This window comes from Genypterus blacodes, unplaced genomic scaffold (assembly GCF_046128005.1).
Source record: "Genypterus blacodes isolate CSIRO-AG114 ecotype Tasmania unplaced genomic scaffold, CSIRO-AGI_Gbla_v1 ptg000521l_1, whole genome shotgun sequence".
NCBI lineage: Eukaryota > Metazoa > Chordata > Actinopteri > Ophidiiformes > Ophidiidae > Genypterus > Genypterus blacodes.
The window spans coordinates 47,117-65,000 of record NW_027467276.1 but is presented as its reverse complement, the minus strand read 5'-3'; the positions used below and the strand labels follow the sequence as shown (position 1 = coordinate 65,000).

General features: G+C 46.5%; 2 protein-coding genes across 3 annotated transcripts in view; both read left to right on the top strand.

Annotated features, from left to right (window-relative positions):
• Positions 1 to 2,615, top strand: part of ntaq1 (N-terminal glutamine amidase 1) — a 3,601-nt gene extending 986 nt beyond the window's left edge. Inside the window, exons 3-7 of one of the 2 annotated variants that reach the window (XR_012960783.1) lie at positions 720 to 770; positions 882 to 1,030; positions 1,112 to 1,236; positions 1,457 to 1,705; positions 1,840 to 2,615. Coding sequence is in view for 1 of the 2 variants with exons in the window: in XM_076140177.1 (XP_075996292.1) it covers positions 720 to 770; positions 882 to 1,030; positions 1,112 to 1,236; positions 1,457 to 1,608 (477 nt within the window). In the remaining variant the exon portion in view is untranslated. Of the gene's footprint in view, positions 1 to 719; positions 771 to 881; positions 1,031 to 1,111; positions 1,237 to 1,456; positions 1,710 to 1,839 lie in introns of those variants that run through there. The other variant, XM_076140177.1, reaches the window with a different exon arrangement.
• A 1,348-nt stretch (positions 2,616 to 3,963) lies between these two features.
• Positions 3,964 to 17,762, top strand: LOC142990391 (regulating synaptic membrane exocytosis protein 2-like). Its single transcript, XM_076140175.1, has 24 exons — positions 3,964 to 4,479; positions 5,038 to 5,102; positions 5,394 to 5,513; positions 5,643 to 5,742; positions 6,450 to 6,573; positions 6,655 to 6,695; positions 6,870 to 6,955; positions 10,013 to 10,113; positions 10,924 to 10,986; positions 11,840 to 11,899; positions 12,054 to 12,154; positions 12,264 to 12,284; positions 12,874 to 13,755; positions 14,425 to 14,466; positions 14,644 to 14,691; positions 15,004 to 15,029; positions 15,217 to 15,287; positions 15,671 to 15,826; positions 15,931 to 16,100; positions 16,337 to 16,472; positions 16,568 to 16,680; positions 16,774 to 16,875; positions 16,977 to 17,116; positions 17,424 to 17,762. Exons 2-24 carry the CDS (start codon positions 5,043 to 5,045, stop codon positions 17,610 to 17,612), a joined length of 2,952 nt encoding a protein of 983 aa, XP_075996290.1. The 5' UTR covers positions 3,964 to 4,479; positions 5,038 to 5,042; the 3' UTR covers positions 17,613 to 17,762.
• The last annotated feature ends 122 nt before the right edge of the window (positions 17,763 to 17,884 follow it).

Genomic DNA, 17,884 nt, shown 5'->3' with positions numbered 1-17,884 from the left:
TCTCTCTCTCTCTGTCTCTCTGTCTCTCTCTCTCTCTCTCTCTCACTCTGTCCCTCTCGCTCTTTGTCTCCCTCTCTCTCTCTCCCTCTCTCTCTCTCTCTGTCTGTCTGTCTCTCTCTCTCTCTCTTTCTGTCACTCTCTCTGTCTCTCTCTGTCTCTCTCCATCTCTCTCACTCTTTGTCTGTCTGTCTGTCTGTCTGTCTGTCTCTCTCTCTCTCTGTCCCTCTCTCGCCCTGTCTCTCTCTGCCTGTCTCTCTCTTTCTCTCTCACTCTATCTCTCTGTCGCTCTCTCTGTCTCTATGTGTGTCTCTCTCTCTCTCTGTCTTTCTCTCTCTCTCTCTTTCGCTCTCTCTCTGTCCCCCTGTCTCTCTCTCTGTCCCTCTCTTTCTCTCTCTCTCTGTCCCCCTGTCTCTCTCTCTGTCCCTCTCTTTCTCTCTCTCTCTGTCCCCCTGTCTCTCTCTCTGTCCCTCTCTTTCTCTCTCTCTCTGTCCCCCTGTCTCTCTCTCTGTCCCTCTCTTTCTCTCTCTCTGTCCCCCTGTCTCTCTCTCTGTCCCTCTCTTTCTCTCTCTCTGTCCCCCTGTCTCTCTCTCTGTCCCTCTCTTTCTCTCTCTCTGTCCCCCTGTCTCTCTCTCTGTCCCTCTCTTTCTCTCTCTCTGTCTCTGTGTTGGTAAATTGTTCACCCTTTTCATTGTGTACTTTGTCTTTTTATTCTCTTTCAGGTTCCACTGTGGAAGCAGAGGTCAGGACATAGTGACCAACCAGTGATCTGGGTCAGCCCCCCCCCCCCCCACACACACACACACACCCACCCACACACACACACCCACACACACACACCCACACACACAGTAAAGTGTAGATATTCACGTTTCTTTTTTTAGGATTATCACGTGGTTCTTCTTCGACTCCGTCAGTCTGCCGACGCTCAGGTTTACGATCTGGATTCTCTGCTGTCGTTTCCCTGCAGCCTGCCGCAATACGCTGCAGAGGCTTTACGTTCTGACCGCAGCATCAAGCGCACCTTCCACAGGTAAGGGCCGGGGCTTAATTTGTTAATTTGCTCTACGGTGATTGGTCAGATTAATGGGTGACTCTGTTTTCTCTGTCACAGGAAGTTACGAATCATTCAAGCTAAAAGCTTCCTGCAGAACTTTGCCTCTGATCGATCACACATGAAAACAGCAGAAGGAACCTGGACGGTGCCCCCCCCAGCCTACCCCCCCATACAGACCGCAGGTGATGTTTTGAGCTAGTGTTACCATGACAACATACACACACTCTCTGTACTAAGAGTCGGGGGAAAGTTTCAGATTCTCCGTGCACGATAGAGGAAAGGTGACGGTAAACATTTCATCTAAACTATGAAGTGACTCATTGATGCTTTGTTGTTTATGTTTGATCTGCATTCATCCGTCACACAGTGGAAGTTTATGTTTTTGTTGCGTTTCCTCCTCAGAGTCTCACATGAACTTGGATGATTTCATCAGCATGAAGCCTTCAGTGGGGTGGGGGGGGGTCTACAGCCTGGACCACTTCCTGCAGCGCTTCATGCCGAGCTCTGCATCAGCAGCAACAGAATCAGAGCTTCGGCTTCCTGCCGCACACTGAACTGCTGCAGTAGCTCCTCCTGGTGGTTCTTCTGCCACACTGCAGCATTCATGTGTCATGTTCATGTTGGCGCTCATGTGACTGATGATGATGTCATGTGAGCTCCCAGCTGTGGGGGGAACTAACACCAACTCTTAGTTAGTTAGTTAGTTAGTTAGTTAACCCAAACCTCTGCTGTCACCCTGAATATGAGAAAACTAAGTAACTAAGCAGGGTTACAGTTCAGCTCAGGTAAAAAAAATATTCTTCTAATTCTTAGTTCTATTGGTTATATTCACGCAGCCTCATCTGCAGTTTCTTTGTGCGTTCCTTCTCATATTTGCTGGATGGAAACGTAGCGACTCATAACTGGTTTGATGAGGTTCAGTCCCTCTGAAAGCAGGCACAGATGCACTGGACGTGTTCCATGTCACTCTAAGTCTTGACGCTCAGCTGATCCTCTTGGCCGTCATTTATTAAAGGCCTTCACTCCTTTCCTAATATCCGTCGATGCCTCTGGGTCTCCATTGGGCGCAGTTCAATGGAGCTATTTATTTGCCATATTGAAAGAAATTGGATTTTTCCCAAAAATGATATTTTGGTACGATTGCCTTGTGAATAATCCTCAGAACATCACAGAAGGACGGAACCTCATACTTCTACATGAATACTACTGGCATGGAAAGACTACCAAAGCCTCCATATGGCTTAAAGACTTCATGTTATTGTTAAAATAAGAAATATTCCATCAGGGGCTTAAAACACTCGCGGTTTGGAGATTGAGATCAATTTATAACACTCAAATATCAAATATCAATGAGCACACTGACACATATTCACATATGTACTATATATATTCTTTTTATGTATATTTGCATCGTACAACAACAGTTATAATTTAATTTGGCTTATTTATATGTATTTTCCTCCTCATGTTTTCTTTGTGTTTAAACAAACATTAAACAAAATGGATTGGGGGTATTTATGAAAAATAAAACAAGATGAAAATTCCACATGTTGGAAATAAATACAGCATCCAGTTTGAGTTTTGAGTTTCCATACTAAAATGATGAAATGCTAAAGTGATAATACAGAAACAATCTTCAGTTTCAGGGGAAATCTCACCACCTCACCTGTGACCCACCTCACCTGTGACCCACCTAGCCCTGGCTCTTGGGCTGATACGTTCACACTGGTCCAGCCGTCTTATCCTGGTGTCCACAGAGGACAACAGGACGGTTGGTAGTTGAATACTAGGATCCTTTCCTCATGAGGTGGTGAGAGAAGAATCATTGTTTATCTTCACAGTTTATCTTCCATTGTTTGCTGTGGACTGGTTCCTCACCAGCGGGTGAGCTACTTGTGTCATGACGTCTGCAGGTTCACACAAACAATGACTGGTGTCTTGAGGAGCAGGAAGTCCAGGCGTTTATAGCCAACAGAAGAAGAAACGATACCTCTAAATACTCAAAGTTCAGACATTTTTAGTGTTAATCTCACAAATCAGGTGAGACGTGTGACAGTTCAGTGTCACCTGATCGTAATGACTAATCACCACAGGTGGTTTAACCTAATGGCATCTCCAGGCATCCCCTTCACTCCAGTTCAGGAAGCTGAGCACAGAAAAACAACACCGCACTGCTTAGTGTGATTGATGTTCAGGTCTATAATGTTTCACATTTAGTTTGATGGGGTGATGATGAAGTGATGTTTACAGTTGGCTGTAGGTGGCGCTCTGCTCTCCCATCATACTTTCACTGGCACTTGGGCTTCAGGTGGCAGTTACACTTTGTGAGTGAGTGAAGCCCCTCCCCCTCTTCTCTTTGCACTAATCAGCTAAAGTTTGAATCCTCCTGCAGGATAAAGAGCAGCTTAACCTCACACTAAATACAGCTACATGCTAACGGCATTATACACACACACACACACACACACACATATTCACCTTGCCTTTGTTCACATGGTGGCAGGCACATTAACCTCCAAGGAGTGTGAAGAGGGCGGGGCATGCTCAGGAGGAGGCGGAGCTCCCCAGACACCAAGGTTTTACACACTGATTTGTTTAAATCCAATTTCAATAGATTGTGTTACAAAGTTACAGTTACAGTAAATTGAAATGAAGTAAATCATGAATCAATAATCAGGGACAAATCTGATCGTTTGTTCCTGCTGACTCAGCTTCATGCCTCAGCACCCAATGGTTTGAATGATTATTGATTATGGCTGTGATGAGCAGATAAGCTTCATGATGCCTCCTGATGATGTCACCTCGCTTTGCCTCACTCTCACACTAAAATCATTCTGTTTTGCCCAAACTTCACTCAGTGCTTGTTCTCCCTCAGTGTGCAGCCTCATAACATCAGCTTCATAACTGCTGCTACACTCTTTTGAAGTGTTTTTGTTGTTGCTCTCCGTCCTCTGAGTTGAAAATCATCACGTGTCCAGCTTATCTCCTTATTGGGCCTCAGGCTGCTGGTCAGAGATGATCACATGTGATTGGGTTAGGGTTAGCTCCTCCTCCTGGGTTGGAGGAGATGATCAGTGTTGGCGCTGACACCTGGAGAACCTGCAGAATGTGTGGCAGGTCTACCTAAGCAGTCTGTCCTGGTTCCTGTGGTGGAGGATCCTGGATGACCTTGATGATCAGATGATCCAGATTAGAGCAGAACACCACCAGTCTGCTGAATCACTGATTGCTGTCCACTTGGTTTAGAAGAGGAGAGTGTCTGGATTACACAAGTCGGGATATTCAGACAGGAAACACAAACCTTGACCAACCAGAAATCAGACGACATGGAAATCAGCCTCATCCTGGCTTCTCACTGAGGTCTGAGCCCTGCTGGACTTCCTTTGATTGGTCGTACTTCCTGGTGCTGTGGTGAATTCTTGGAGGTGCGTTTGGGTACTGATGGTATCGTAGTATTCGGGTGTGGGAGGCAGGAAGACGGGTAGGGCCGCGACCGTGAGGCGGCCAAAACCCTAACAGGCAACAGGTTTCTGTGCTGCAAGCTAACAGGCTAAGCTATCAGAGATAAGACAGATAGACACACAGTGAGGAGGTGGAGGAAGCAGCTTCACCTCATCTTCATCACTCTCTCCCTCTGAAGCTTCCTGTTCCTCCTTCTCTTTTGTGGTATCTAACAAGTGTGTGTGTTTGTGTGAGTAAAGCTATTTAAGCTGCACTGCAAAGAAGGATTAAAGGAACTGTGTGTGTGTGTGTGTGTGTGTGTGTGTGTGTGTGTATGCTTTGATGGCTAAAAGATAATAAAGCTCCATGATTGGCTATTTGTAAAAGAGTGTTGCAGTTTGTGCATGTAATGATGTCACTTGCTCCTTAATCTCATCATCAACTCTTTGTAGCAGAAGTAGAAGTGAGACAATAATGGACTCGTCTGTCTCTGTCTCTGTCTCCTGGCCGTCCATCACCTCATTGTATCACCTTGTTGCTAGGAAACATGGATGGTCACGGGTGGGATCGTGGTTCCTGGCATGGCGAGACTGCATCCATGTCCATGGTAGGACTAAGCCCCGCCCTCTCCAGCTCCATTTCTGTCTCCACTTCATCCTCTCTCCTCTTTTGTTCTAACCCTGATCCTGACCCTGATCCTGACCCTGGACCGTGTCCTCACTCTGGCTCTGTCTCCTCACACGTCTTGGGGCTGCTGATCCATTCTGAGATTTGTGGGCTTTAAAGGAGGCGGAGCCAGAAATGTGACACTCATTCTGTCTGAACTGCTGCTGTTTGTTGTTGTTGTGTTTGTGTGACCTCACATGGTGACCTAACCTTTACCACTGCAACATTTCAGCAGCCGGTCACATGGCAACGGTCCCAGGACGGGGAGCATCTGATTGGTCGTATCCTCCTGAACAAGAGGATGAAGGATGGAACAGTTCCTGCAGACGCAGGAGCTCTGCTGGGCTTCAAAGTGAGGCCTCCTTCTACTGCATTTTCTTTTTCCTCCTTTCTTCGTTGATGGTTGTGTTTGAGCCGCCTTGCTAATGGGCACAGCGAGAGGACGCTTGTTTCATTTGTGGTTGGTTTTCTGTCGTTTGAGGTTGTTGGGGGGAAGATGACAGAGACCGGTCGTCTCTGTGCATTCATCACTAAAGTGAAGAGAGGCAGTCTGGCAGATACTGTGGGACATCTGAGACCAGGTAAACAAACACCTGGGGCCAGAGGAGAAGACCACCAAGGGGAGTTTGAGGTAGAAACAGGAGCAGGTCAGCTCAGTGGATGTAATCATCTATAAGCTGTAAGGAGAGAACGGGTAAAAAAGAGACAGAGTGAGACACGGAAAGAGAGAGAGAGGCAGAGATGGAAAGAGAGAGAGACAGAAACAGACAGACACAGAGAGAGGAGACAGGAGCATAGACACAGAGCTAGAGAAAGAGAGACAGAGAGAGAGAGACAGACAGACAGACACAGAGACAGAGACAGATAGAAACAGAGAGAGAGAGAGAGAGAGAGACACAGAGAGAGAGAGAGAGACAAACAGAGAGAGATCTGTAAGAGGAACTATGTTTTCATTCCTGCTCTCTTCAAAGAGACAAACATGAAGAATTGATCCGATCACGAATATTGAATATTGAATATCTGAACGTTAGTTTAGTAGAATATAATGGTATTGACCTTTAACCTACGGGTCGTCATAGAAACCAGCTGAGATGCAGAAGTAACAATCACACACTGACACAGTGACAGACACACTGATGATGTCATCAACAAACTTTCCTTCCCTTTAGTGCAGATAAAGAGTTTAGAGCGTCCAGTTCATCAGTCAGTCAATCGTTAGCAAAATTAGCAGAGCAGCATCACTTCACTGATCTCATCTATGTTTATGACATGAACCCCCTCACTCCAGGTGATCAGGTTCTGGAATGGAACAGTCGGATTCTTCAAGGTGCCACATTTAATGAAGTTTACAACATCATCCTGGAGTCCAAGGCAGAGCCACAGGTCCAGCTGCTGGTGTCACGACCCATCGGGTGGGTGAAAGGTCATGTTCAACTTCCTTCTTTGTCGCAGAAGCAAGTGTGAGTGTGACGTTTGTGCGTTTTCTTCCTTAGAGACATTTCCAGAACAATGGAGGGTTCTCAACTCACCTCAAGTGAGTTTACACACACACACACACACACACACACACACACACACACACACACACACACACACACACACACACACACACACACACACACACACACACACACACACACACACACACACACACAGGAATGACAGCTGCCAAACACACTGTTTGTGCATATGTGTGTGTTGCGTTCAGGTTCCAGTTCCTTTGACACTCAGAAAGTCACTCCCTCCGTCTCCGTCCTGCGTGATCCACCGCAGCTCCTGTCCTCACCGCTCTCTGTAAGTTTACCCAGCATGCATCACTGTTGCAGCCAACATGCTCACCACACATCAGATCCAACTTAAAAAGTGTATCCATGGTGATGTGTGTTTCAGACTCAGTGTGTCAACAGAAGACATCTGATCCCCAGAGTTCAGGTAACAGTGAAACACCTGTCTGTGTGTGTGTGTGCCTGTCACTCAGTCGGTTTGTCACATGACTTGTTTGTGTTTTCTTGTTATTCATGTGTGTGTAGGTGAAGTTGTGTTATGATAAACTAGGTCATCAGCTGATCGTCACAATCCTTGGAGCCAAAGAGCTTCCTGTCCGAGACGACGGTCGACCCCGAAACCCCTACGTCAAACTTTGCCTTCTTCCCGACAGAAGGTGAGAAAAGTAACGCATCACTTCCTGTGAGCCAATCAGCAGTGAGAAAGCACAGGAAGTTCTGTGTTTGTCATTGAATGTAAAATCCTAATGGTAATAATAATAGAAATTGTTTATATTTGTATGCACATATCTCAGTCCAGTTTGAGACAATAAAGGACAGAGACAGAGATGAAGAGGGGACGAGCAGATGAGGAGCTATTCAGGTGTGAAGAAGGCCCACATTAGCCAGACCAGGAGAACCCATAAAGTTGTCATGGTGACAGAAGTCCAGCGATCAGAAAACAAATGAAAACCGAGACAACACCTGCGGAGGGCATGGCAACGTAAACTCTGTCCCAACGGCTTAGACCGCATGTTTAGCTATTTACACTGCTACGTGAGTCCAGTAGCAGTGCTCTCTGATTGGCTCCTCCTTTCCACCCTGCCATCAACAACAACATCATCAGCTTACCTGCTGCCCCAACTGCCTGCAGGGCCTGGTGCTCCAGGAGAGAGACTCATCAATAGGACTGCACTGTTCTCTCTCTCTCTCTCTCTCTCTGTCTGTCTGTCTGTCTGTCTGTCTGTCTGTCTGTCTGTCTGTCTGTCTGTCTGTCTGTGTCTCTCTCTTTCTGTCATTCTGTCTCTCGCTCTCTTATTCTGTCTCTCTCTTTGTCTCTCTCATTCTGTCTCCCTCTCTTTTTCTCTCGCTCTCTGTCTCTCACTTTCTCATTCTCTCTCTTTCTCATTCTGTCTCTCTCTCTCTGTAATGAATGCCCGTTTGTGTTTACTGCTCTTCATGCTTTATTGTATTCTTGTATAATCCCTCTTGAAGTTCCTCTTGCTCATCTAATCCTGGAGGTGAAATATCTCTTGGAGTTTATGTAGGTTTTCTCTGGAGTTTCTCTGGAGTTTCGTCTGGTCTTCCAGGAGAGCTTTGGGCGGGGTCAGGACCTTTCTGGTGCTGAGGGCCTGACACTTGATACTGGGCTGTATAAATAAAGTGGACTTGACTGTGTGTTATAGTGATCAGAGTTTGCGCAGGACGAAGACGGTGAAGAAGTCAGTGGATCCGCGCTGGATACAAACGTTTGCTTTCGGGCCGGTCCACCCCAGCAACTTGAGGGAGAGAAAGCTGGAGCTGACAGTGTGGGACCAGACCAGGGTCACAGAGGAGGCGAGCCACTTCCTGGGAGAGGTCGGATGCCACGCACACACAGGAAACTCAGGCCTTATTCCAATGTGCTGTCTCTCACTCCCTCACTTCATCATTTGGACTCATCATGTCGACACCTGGTTCACTTACTCAACCTGCACACTGAAGTCAGCGAGTCAGCACATTGGATACGACCTCAGTTTATTGAGATTATGAGGCTCTTTTATTCAACAGTTTTTAACAGTGTGTGTGTTTTTAGGTCCTCATAGATTTAGAAAGTGCCCTATTGGATGATCAGGCCCACTGGTACAGACTGCAGAATCCTGACTTTACTGACCCTCTGCCCAGCGCCTCCCCCTACCTTCAGAGACGAGTACTGCTGCCTGAACACACAAACAAGAGACTGCAGAGTGAGACACACACACACACACACACACACACACACACACACACACACACACACACACACACAGATTGTGAATGTAAAGAGATAAGGGAAAACCTTTGAATGTTTTTTATTGTGACCTCGCCCCCTCCTAGTGTGAAGTGTCTCTGAAAAGGGTTCAAAGACCGAGAGACCCTGACTGCATCTTAGAGTTTCCTGAGTCCACAGAAATGCTGTGTGTGTGTGGCTCTGCCTGATCAAACTGTCTGTCTGTCTGTCTGTCTGTCTGTCTCACTGTCTGTCTGTCTGTCTCTCCAGGGTCACAGAGGCTCAGTGACACCGAGTATCCAGACCTGGGTGATGGCATTGGTGTGATATCAGGTGAACTCCATGTCCCATCATGCACTGCATCAACTTTTCCCATCAGCTTTAGAACACAGCACTCACTCATCAGTGTGTATGTGTCTGTGTGATTTGAGCAGAATACCGACAGAATGGACGGGACCACAGCTCGTCCTTTTCAGTGCCGGAGCAGGTGATGTCATCCAATCACAGCTCTCGATCTGACTTGTTTAGGATGAGGTCACCGTCGCCAAGCCGGCCGCTCCATCACAGGTTCTGGCTCCCAGCAATCTGCTAATGAATGTGAAGTCCTCACCTTCTTTTCCTCCTCATTGTCACTTCCCTTTCATCTCTCTGACCTTTGACCTTTGTCTTTTGCCAGTGGTAACCCGCTGTATCCGCTGTACCGCGAGGATGCTGTAAGGCTGCTGCGCGGCACCAAGCTGGGTCGAGCTCATTCTGACGCCGGGCACTACGGCAGCCTGGACAGGTAGCCATGGCAACACAGACCGTAGGTAGACCTGGTCTTTAGACAGAAGACTGTGGGCAGTGGACTTAACACTACGGGGTGAGGCCTGTGGACAGACAGTGCTGACCTTCCTGATGTTGTGGGCCTGTAAATCCCTTTGAGACACTAGATGTGATAATCTATAGAAATACAATTGATTTTTTAATTGACTTGACTTGACTGGACACTGGACTTTAGACTGTGGACACTGGACTGGAGGGTCTGGAACTGATACAGATTCAGTGTCTGTCTTAAAAACTCCTCAATGTCTGTGTCTTTCTGTCTGTTTGTTTGTCTGTTTCCCGTTCCGCCTCTCTCTCTCTCTCTCTCTTTCTCCCTTTCTCTTTCTGTTTCTGTTTCTCTGTAGGAGACCAATAAGAAGAGTTTCTGTTGCCAACTCTCTTGACTTCCCTGACAGGTACAGCAGCTGTAGTGTTGCAATGAGGAGCTGTACATTTAAAAGCTGTAGTTAGCTGTTGGCTGAGTTTGTTTCCTCTGATCACCAACCCTCTAAAGTGACGTCGTCATGGTGAAGACCGCATGTGAAGGGTTAAGGTCACCTCATTGTGAGGATCTGTCTGTCAGCCCGTCTGTCAGCATGGCTGTCAGCATGTCTGTCAGCATGTCTGTCAGCAGTCTTTCTGTTTGTCTCTCTCTCTGTCCGTTTGTCGGCTACTCAGCTTGTCTCTCAGTGTTGCTGCGTCTGTTTCATCTGTTGGAGTAGGAGAAGCTTATCGCTTATCAAATGCAATCTCCATAATCGAGCTGTGATCAAACCTGATTATCAGCTTTGTTGTGCAGATTGATAAAAGGAAATTACAGAATGTAGCCTGATGATGAGTGTTCAGGGCAGGAAGTGATTCTGTGTGTAACTAAAAGGACACAAATGTTCAAACCTCTTATTTCCTGGTGGAGCTGTAGTTTGGACACATTAGACCTTAGCACCTGCTGGTCCCACTAGAACAGAAGCTTCAGCACTTCTGACAACCTGTGGCCTCTTTCCCTGCTGCATTCTGGAAATTTAGGTTTGCTCAGTACAGAAAATGTATGGGATATTATATTATAATGGAATTCCAAATAATGAATGCTCATGCTTTCAGTAACAAATGTCACATTTCAAATAATAAAAAGATAACCATCAAATATATTAACATATTAATTAGTTTTCCTGTGTGTGTGTGTGTGTGTGTGTGTGTGTGTGTGTGTGTGTGTGTGTGTGTGTGTGAAGGTATTTTAATAACCACGCCTCCTGGCCAAACCACATGATGAATGGCAGTTGTGAGGACTACAGGTGAGCCCTGGGGGTGCTGGGTAATGTAGTGTTAGAGGGCGTCATCCTCAATCGTCACATGTCCCAAATGGTGTGTTGCACAGCTTGTTTGTTGGCGGTCCCACAGAATGAAGGCAGATGTGCAGTGTCACGAGGACCATTGTTGTTGTATCACTAAATTCAGTGTGTAGGTTGAGTGAGTGAATGAGGCTCCACCATGATGATTCATAGTCAAATACATGAAGTGAGAGTCAGCGAGACGTTCCTGCATGTTCCTGGATGCTCACTTGACTCGTCTCTAACAAAGAGTCTGCTCACCATTACATTCCAACCGGACCGATATCCCCACAATGCATCTGGAGAATTGACGCACAGATCATTGATGTTGTTATGAGCATTTTTCTTTTCTCCCTAAATGCATACAATTGAGCAATCCAACGACATAAAAAAGCCCTTCATTGGATCAGGATGAGGCACAGGAACCCATTTTAACACGTAAAGCTCAAGAGTGGCTAATGTATGCAGAATTAAGATAACAGCTAATGGAATAACAGAGTTGTTTATAAACTAGAAGCTTTTCGCCGCAGCGCTCTGAACCGAGCGTTCTCATGTATACCGCCAAGCCGAGGCTAACTCATTTGCATAGCACTTCGATTTTCTTTACTGTCTTTGACAACTTGTTCTCGTGTGTCAACAAGTTACTGCCCAGCCTCAGATCTCAGACGGGCCTCTTTTGGATGCAAACTGTCTACGTTCCCCTGAGTCTGCATAAACTGCTCCCCCAGCTTGCCAGAGTGTGGAATTGTGTGAAGCAGCACATTGGGTTATGGCCTGTGTGTGGACTTGTGTCAGATGGGTATCTGTGTTTTATCAGCCAGGACTTCATCCCTGACTTTCCGTACGAGGCTGACGCCTTCGATGATGAGCTGTTAAGGTAAATGCTTTGACCTACAGATAACAGCTTTAGCCGTAGCTATGTTAGCACACATGATTAACACACTGTAGCCTTCAGCCTCATTTGACCTTGGCGATGACCGCCTACCTCCACCCCCTTCCAAGTCAGTGATCAATCCTGTTTTGTCCCACAGAGCAGTCCCACAGTCTGGATCAACCCAAACGAGTCCATCAGGAAGTCCAATCTACAGCCAACTTGGACGCCAACTACCCAGCGTACCTCATAAAAACAGATGTACATCTGCTCACACTCCCTGTTTGCTGAGCTCACACCTGTGCAGAAAATTTACTTTCCACTGTGGGGTCTGGTAATGATGATGCCTTGTTATGGTTTTGTGTTGCAGATGGAGAGGAGACATTTCAAGGTACAATCAGTCCTAATCAGCTCCCTGTGGTGCTTATAAGTCTATAGTATTTATTTATAATAGACAATAATTGCTACTGTAAACCTACAGCTCACATGATGTAGTGTGCTAAACCCATAGAGGGCGCTGTCAGCATCTTAAAATCCTACAGAAGCATCTGATCAGATCGATGGATTAGGTCTTACTGACTCAATGTAGAGGTCTGTGCGGTCAGGCTCTGTTGTCCAACTCCTGCCTGTAAAAATAACATACTGATAACATAATGATGAACAGCTTGAAAATCTTATTTTACTAACTGTACTTATATAGCACTTTAATCCAAAGTGCTTTGCTTGGATTTGGAGCAGTTATGGGTTCAGTGTATTGCTCAAACCAGGAACCTAATTCCAAGATGACTGTTCTACCATCCTGAACCATGTCGTCCCTTATTTTATAACAGATTCTTATTAATGCCGCCTTTAAGGTTATGCCAGCAAAAAAATGCTCAAAAAATGTGTTTATGTGAGGTTGTGATGTCCTGCAAGACTCGGGGGGTCGTGAGGGATGAGGCCTCATCATCTTCTTTGTATCCTTCATTTTCTTTTTTCAGTTTTGGCCACGCCCACTGCAGGAGCACCACTGTCTCTTTCCCCTATCCACCAACAGTTCCCTCCCCAAGTTATCCAGCAGCCACCACCTCTCATACGAATCCAAGCCCCACCTCTTCCCAAACCCACCCAGTCCTGCCCAACTTCTTTTTCACCTGCCGCAGTCCCACGCTCAGCTTCTGTACCAGTCTGTGCCCCACCAACTGTTCCTGTACCAGTTTGTGCCCTGCCACCAGCTCCACGGTCCATCACAGCTCCACCTCCAGTTCCTGCATCTGCCATGTCCCCAGCACTTGTAGCTTCTATAGCTCCACCTCCAGTTCCTGCACCTGCGCTACCACCAGCACCTGTACCTACCACAGCTCCCCCTCCAGTTCCTGCACCTGCACTACCACCAGCACCTGTACCTACCACAGCTCCCCCTCCAGTTCCTGCACTACCACCAGCACCTGTACCTACCACAGCTCCCCCTCCAGTTCCTGCACTACCCCCAGCACCTGTACCTACCACAGCTACATCCCCATCTCCAGTTCCTGCACCTGCGCTGCCCCCAGCACCTCTACGTACCACAGCTCCACCTCCAGTTCCTGCACTACCCCCAGCACCTGTACCTACCACAGCTCCACCTCCAGTTCCTGCACCTGTGCTGCCCCCTGCACCTGTACCTAACATCGCTCCAACTCCAGTTCTTGCACCTGCACGGCACCTAGCACCTGTACCTACCACAACTCCACCTGCAAATCCTGCACCTACTCTGCCTTCCCCAGTCCAACAGCCACAGCCATCTGCTGAGCCCAGCCCACCTCCTGCACCTGCCCTGAAACCTCCTCCAGCACCCAGCACCAATCTTGCACCTTCACCTGCCCCACCCCTCCAGACTCCAGGTATGTACATCACAGGTTTAATCATCTACAGTTACATGTATTGTATCTGTAAACCTGTTTGTCCAGTGTCTGTAGACCAGTCTGTACAGCGTCTGTAGACCAGTCTGTCCTTTGTAGCCCAGTCTGTCCTCTGTAAATTAGTCTCTCCAGTGTCTGTAGATAGTCTCTCTAGTATAACAGTCACATTATCAGTCTAATACAAAGCTCTGCACCAAGCGCAAGATTGGGACTTGAGGTTGGAATTATAACAAATATTTTAACTCTGTACCTTAAATACTACTCTGTACTTAGTGTGTTTATCCAAAGCGCTTTACATTGACCTCACATTTGCTCATTCACACAACCTCCGAGCTCCAACCTGCACATCAAATGCAGTTACAGGTTCAGTGTTTTGCTCAACAACACTTCTACAAGCGCTTTAGCAGAGAACCAGGAACCTTCCGATTACAAGACAAGCACTCTACCACCACGAGCCATGTCGCCCCGAATGTTTTGCAGAAGCCTTACCTATCAGTAACTAACTAACAGTGCAACACTCCAAAACAGCTGGGGGCCATATTCTGACTTCATAAAGCAGACACTGTGTGTGTTGCATGCTTAGAAACATTCTCATTCTTCATTCATTCATTCTTGTGTTACATCGTGCTGATGTCATCATGTCCATCTCAGAGCCAGAGAGACGCTCGGTGACACCTGGTGGCAGCAGGAAAGGTAAGTTGTTCATACAAACACTGAGGATCCACACGTGTGCTTTGCTGCCCTGTGTGGGATCCATCTAGACACGAACAGCGTGTTTGATCCAAGTACAGAAGTTTCCTTCTTTTCAAAAGGGTATGTAAATCTCAGTGCTCTCTGACCAATTATCTGTCTTTTTCTGCTGTGACTCAGAAGTCACATGGGAGGACCAGCAGAAGAAAAACTGTAACCCGGCCAATGGTATGTTACCAGCTGTTTGCTACACTTTAAAGAGGTAGCTCCTCCCCCTTTAGACTGTAATCATGGGCAGAGCTATGAACCCCCCCTTTACTCCCTACCTGAACTGCTGCCTTGGCATCAGGACTCAGGACTCACTCCAAAAGGTCTCCTTCTACATGAAGGTTTTTCAGAGTCCCTGCGTAAAGCCCTTTGAGACATCATATGTGATATTGGGCTATACAAATGAATTTGATTTAATTAGATTTGATTAGGACAGTAGTGATTAGTTATTGGTGACACAGCTGACATCTTCTCCCCTGTGTGTATCTGCAGGTGTTATGATGAGGGATCAAAGCAAGGTGACACACGTACATACATTGACAAACGCTAACTTTAAAACTCACATTAACACAAACACCCTTAACACCCATGTAACACACATACGTTAGCACACACACATCAACATGCACTAACACACAGAGCTGCAATAATAATCCATTCCAAACCCCCCTCCCCCACCCACACACACACACTTTGTCCTTTAAGTCTCCAGATAGTGATGTCAGCGACAGTCCAGCCATTTTGTCCTCAGACACTCATCAGGCATGCAAGATCAGGTGAGATTTATTTAAAAGTTGGATTACGGTTCATCTGATGATTAATAAAAATAAAAGAGTTTGTGTTCAGGCTGCAGCTGGATGTTTGGCTTGTGTTGATGTCGGGGTTGGGTTTAGTATAAAATTAAAATTACCATTGTTTATCCAGATAGGAGGCTTGTGGTTCATTTGTTTTTACACATCTGGTTTGCCTTTAACAACGTTTTAAGGTTTTCTTAGAAGTTAGAAAAGGAACCATCCAACAGTGGAAGGTAGCATGTAGCATATTCCATTCTTCCAAAGCTCCTGGTTTCATACTAGTTTCTTTTATGTTAGCATATACTTTTTTCTGTTAGCATGTGCTGTTCCTTAGCCTTGTGTGTTTGTACATTGGTCAACTGCAGTGGGGCAGAAACCCTGGCGGGCCAATCGGTGGAATCAGTAGGGGCGAGCTCAGAAGGAACACAGGAGGCAACAGGAGCAGGTGAAGGCACAGCTACACTGCAGAAGAGCGAATCACTGGAGGCCGAAGGAGAGGAGGAGAAGCCTGAGCCTTCAAAGTAAGATGATGGACTTTGAATGGTCAAACTGATCGGAGTGACTCCTCTGCCTCTTCTTCCTATATTTACTAACTTTTCTGGTGTTGCCTCACCCCTTTTCTCAGACCGGCCCCAATGCAAAAGTCTGCGAGCGTAGGTGGAGAGATCTGCTCTTTGGGGAGGAATGACGATGACGATGATGACAAGAAACGTCGCTCAAGTTTTGGAGCAAAGATGATGGGAATTGTTGGACTGGGAAAGAAGAGCCAGAGTACATCCCAGCTCAATCCGGAGGGTGAGTCTAGTTAAACCAGTGACCCCAAATCCACAACGAGTAAGAAAAACCAGCAGCAGCCACTGTTAATCCACAAATAGGCAACGGTTGCTTACTGCCAAGGTCTAAATGTCTCGTGCCGCCTCCTGCAGGCTTTACTGAGTTACTGCTGATACTGAGTCAGCAGTCAGACACTTGATGTTGTGATTTCCATTTTTCTGTCAATCCCATCCATGTCTATCTCTCTGTCTGTCCAGAGGAGGAAAAGAAGAAGAAGGTTGTCAGACTTCCTGTCCAGAGGAGTGTGGAAACCGGCTTGGCAGTGGATTTCAAAGCTCGATTCACAAGGCAGCCAAGCCGTGACCCAGATGCCGAGGACCCCATACCTGGAGCGTAAGTTGCACACTTCTTCATTTCTTGTTCCCTCGCTCGCTCTTTCCCCTCTTTTCTGTATCAGCACACCTTTACATCACTTCCTGTCTCTGCAGGCTCATCTTTCCTGGTGTGAAGTTGGCGTCGGACAAACACTTCACAGGTTTCCTGGATGGATTAGGCCCTGCCCAGCTAGCTGGACGGCAAACCCTAGCCACTCCCCATATGGGTAATCCCCTCTTCTGATTGGATAGAGCTGACCCATATCACGTCTGTGATTGGCTGATAAATAGAGTATCTTGATTGGATGTTTGTTGGTCAGGTGACATCCAGATTGGGATGGTGCACAGGAAGGAGCGTCTAGATGTGGAAGTGATCCGTGCTCGGGGGCTTGTGGGTAAACAAGGCAACAAGAACACGCCAGGTGAAGAACACACACAACCAAACACAAGCAATGATTAACCATTGATGTGAACAAATCAAATCTACATAAATACGTGTGTGTTTGTGTGTGTGTGTGTGTAGCTCCGTATGTGAAGGTGTACCTGATGGATAATGGAAAGTGCGTGTTGAAGAGGAGAACCCGATTGGCCAGAAAGACTCTGGATCCTCTCTACCAGCAACAACTGCAATTTGAAGAGAACCCAGAGGGGAAAGTCCTCCAGGTGTGACATTAGACAGAGAGATGGACGGATAAAGACACAGACAGACAGAGAGCGGGAGATGAATCTCGCACTGATCAGGAAATTGATGACCTCAATTGGCTTTTTAAATCAAATGGAGCCAGAGATGATGATGAATAGCATCTTACTTCAAACGTATTAGATGTTGGAAGGGACCAGAGAAAGAATATAACCCAACCCTAAGGACCTCGTGAGCTCATGTGAATCAGATTGTCTCAATCAATATTTTATGTTTATGTAAGGATTATTGATTAGTAAATACATTTGTGTTTTGAAATTCTCTCTGTAGATCATCGTCTGGGGCGATTATGGCCGCATGGACCACAAATCCTTCATGGGTGCTGCTCAGATCCTATTGGACGATTTGGACTTGTCCAACATGGTAATTGGCTGGTTCAAACTGTTTCCTCCCACCTCATTGGTGGACCCTGCCTTAGCCCCACTGACCAATAAGGAGACAGAGGGCAGCAAGTCATAGTTCCACCCACATAAACAATTAAGAAAAACTCCCTTGATTCACTGCTGCTGCTACATTCTGCCTGATGACGTCACATCAAGATGATGTCACCATGTGTTCTACATCAGGGGGACCAATCAGCAGAGAGGAGAGCAGCCGGTCCAGTGACAGCGGAGAGCAGATTCAACCAAAAAAACGTTTATATTTGTGTCAAACTTAAATCAGAATTAAAGCCTAAGCTAAAAGTCTAAGTTCATTTTATTCATAATTATAAACATATTTACAACATTTGT

What these genes read in the sequence shown, in the direction of transcription:
- LOC142990391 (XM_076140175.1), top strand. Translation starts at nt 5,043, where the DNA reads ATGGATGGTCACGGGTGGGATCGTGGTTCCTGGCATGGCGAGACTGCA. An exon ending in AAACTGTAACCCGGCCAATG is followed by an intron (nt 14,692 to 15,003) that starts GTATGTTACCAG and finishes GTGTATCTGCAG; the next exon opens with GTGTTATGATGAGGGATCAA. An exon ending in CATCAGGCATGCAAGATCAG is followed by an intron (nt 15,288 to 15,670) that starts GTGAGATTTATT and finishes GGTCAACTGCAG; the next exon opens with TGGGGCAGAAACCCTGGCGG.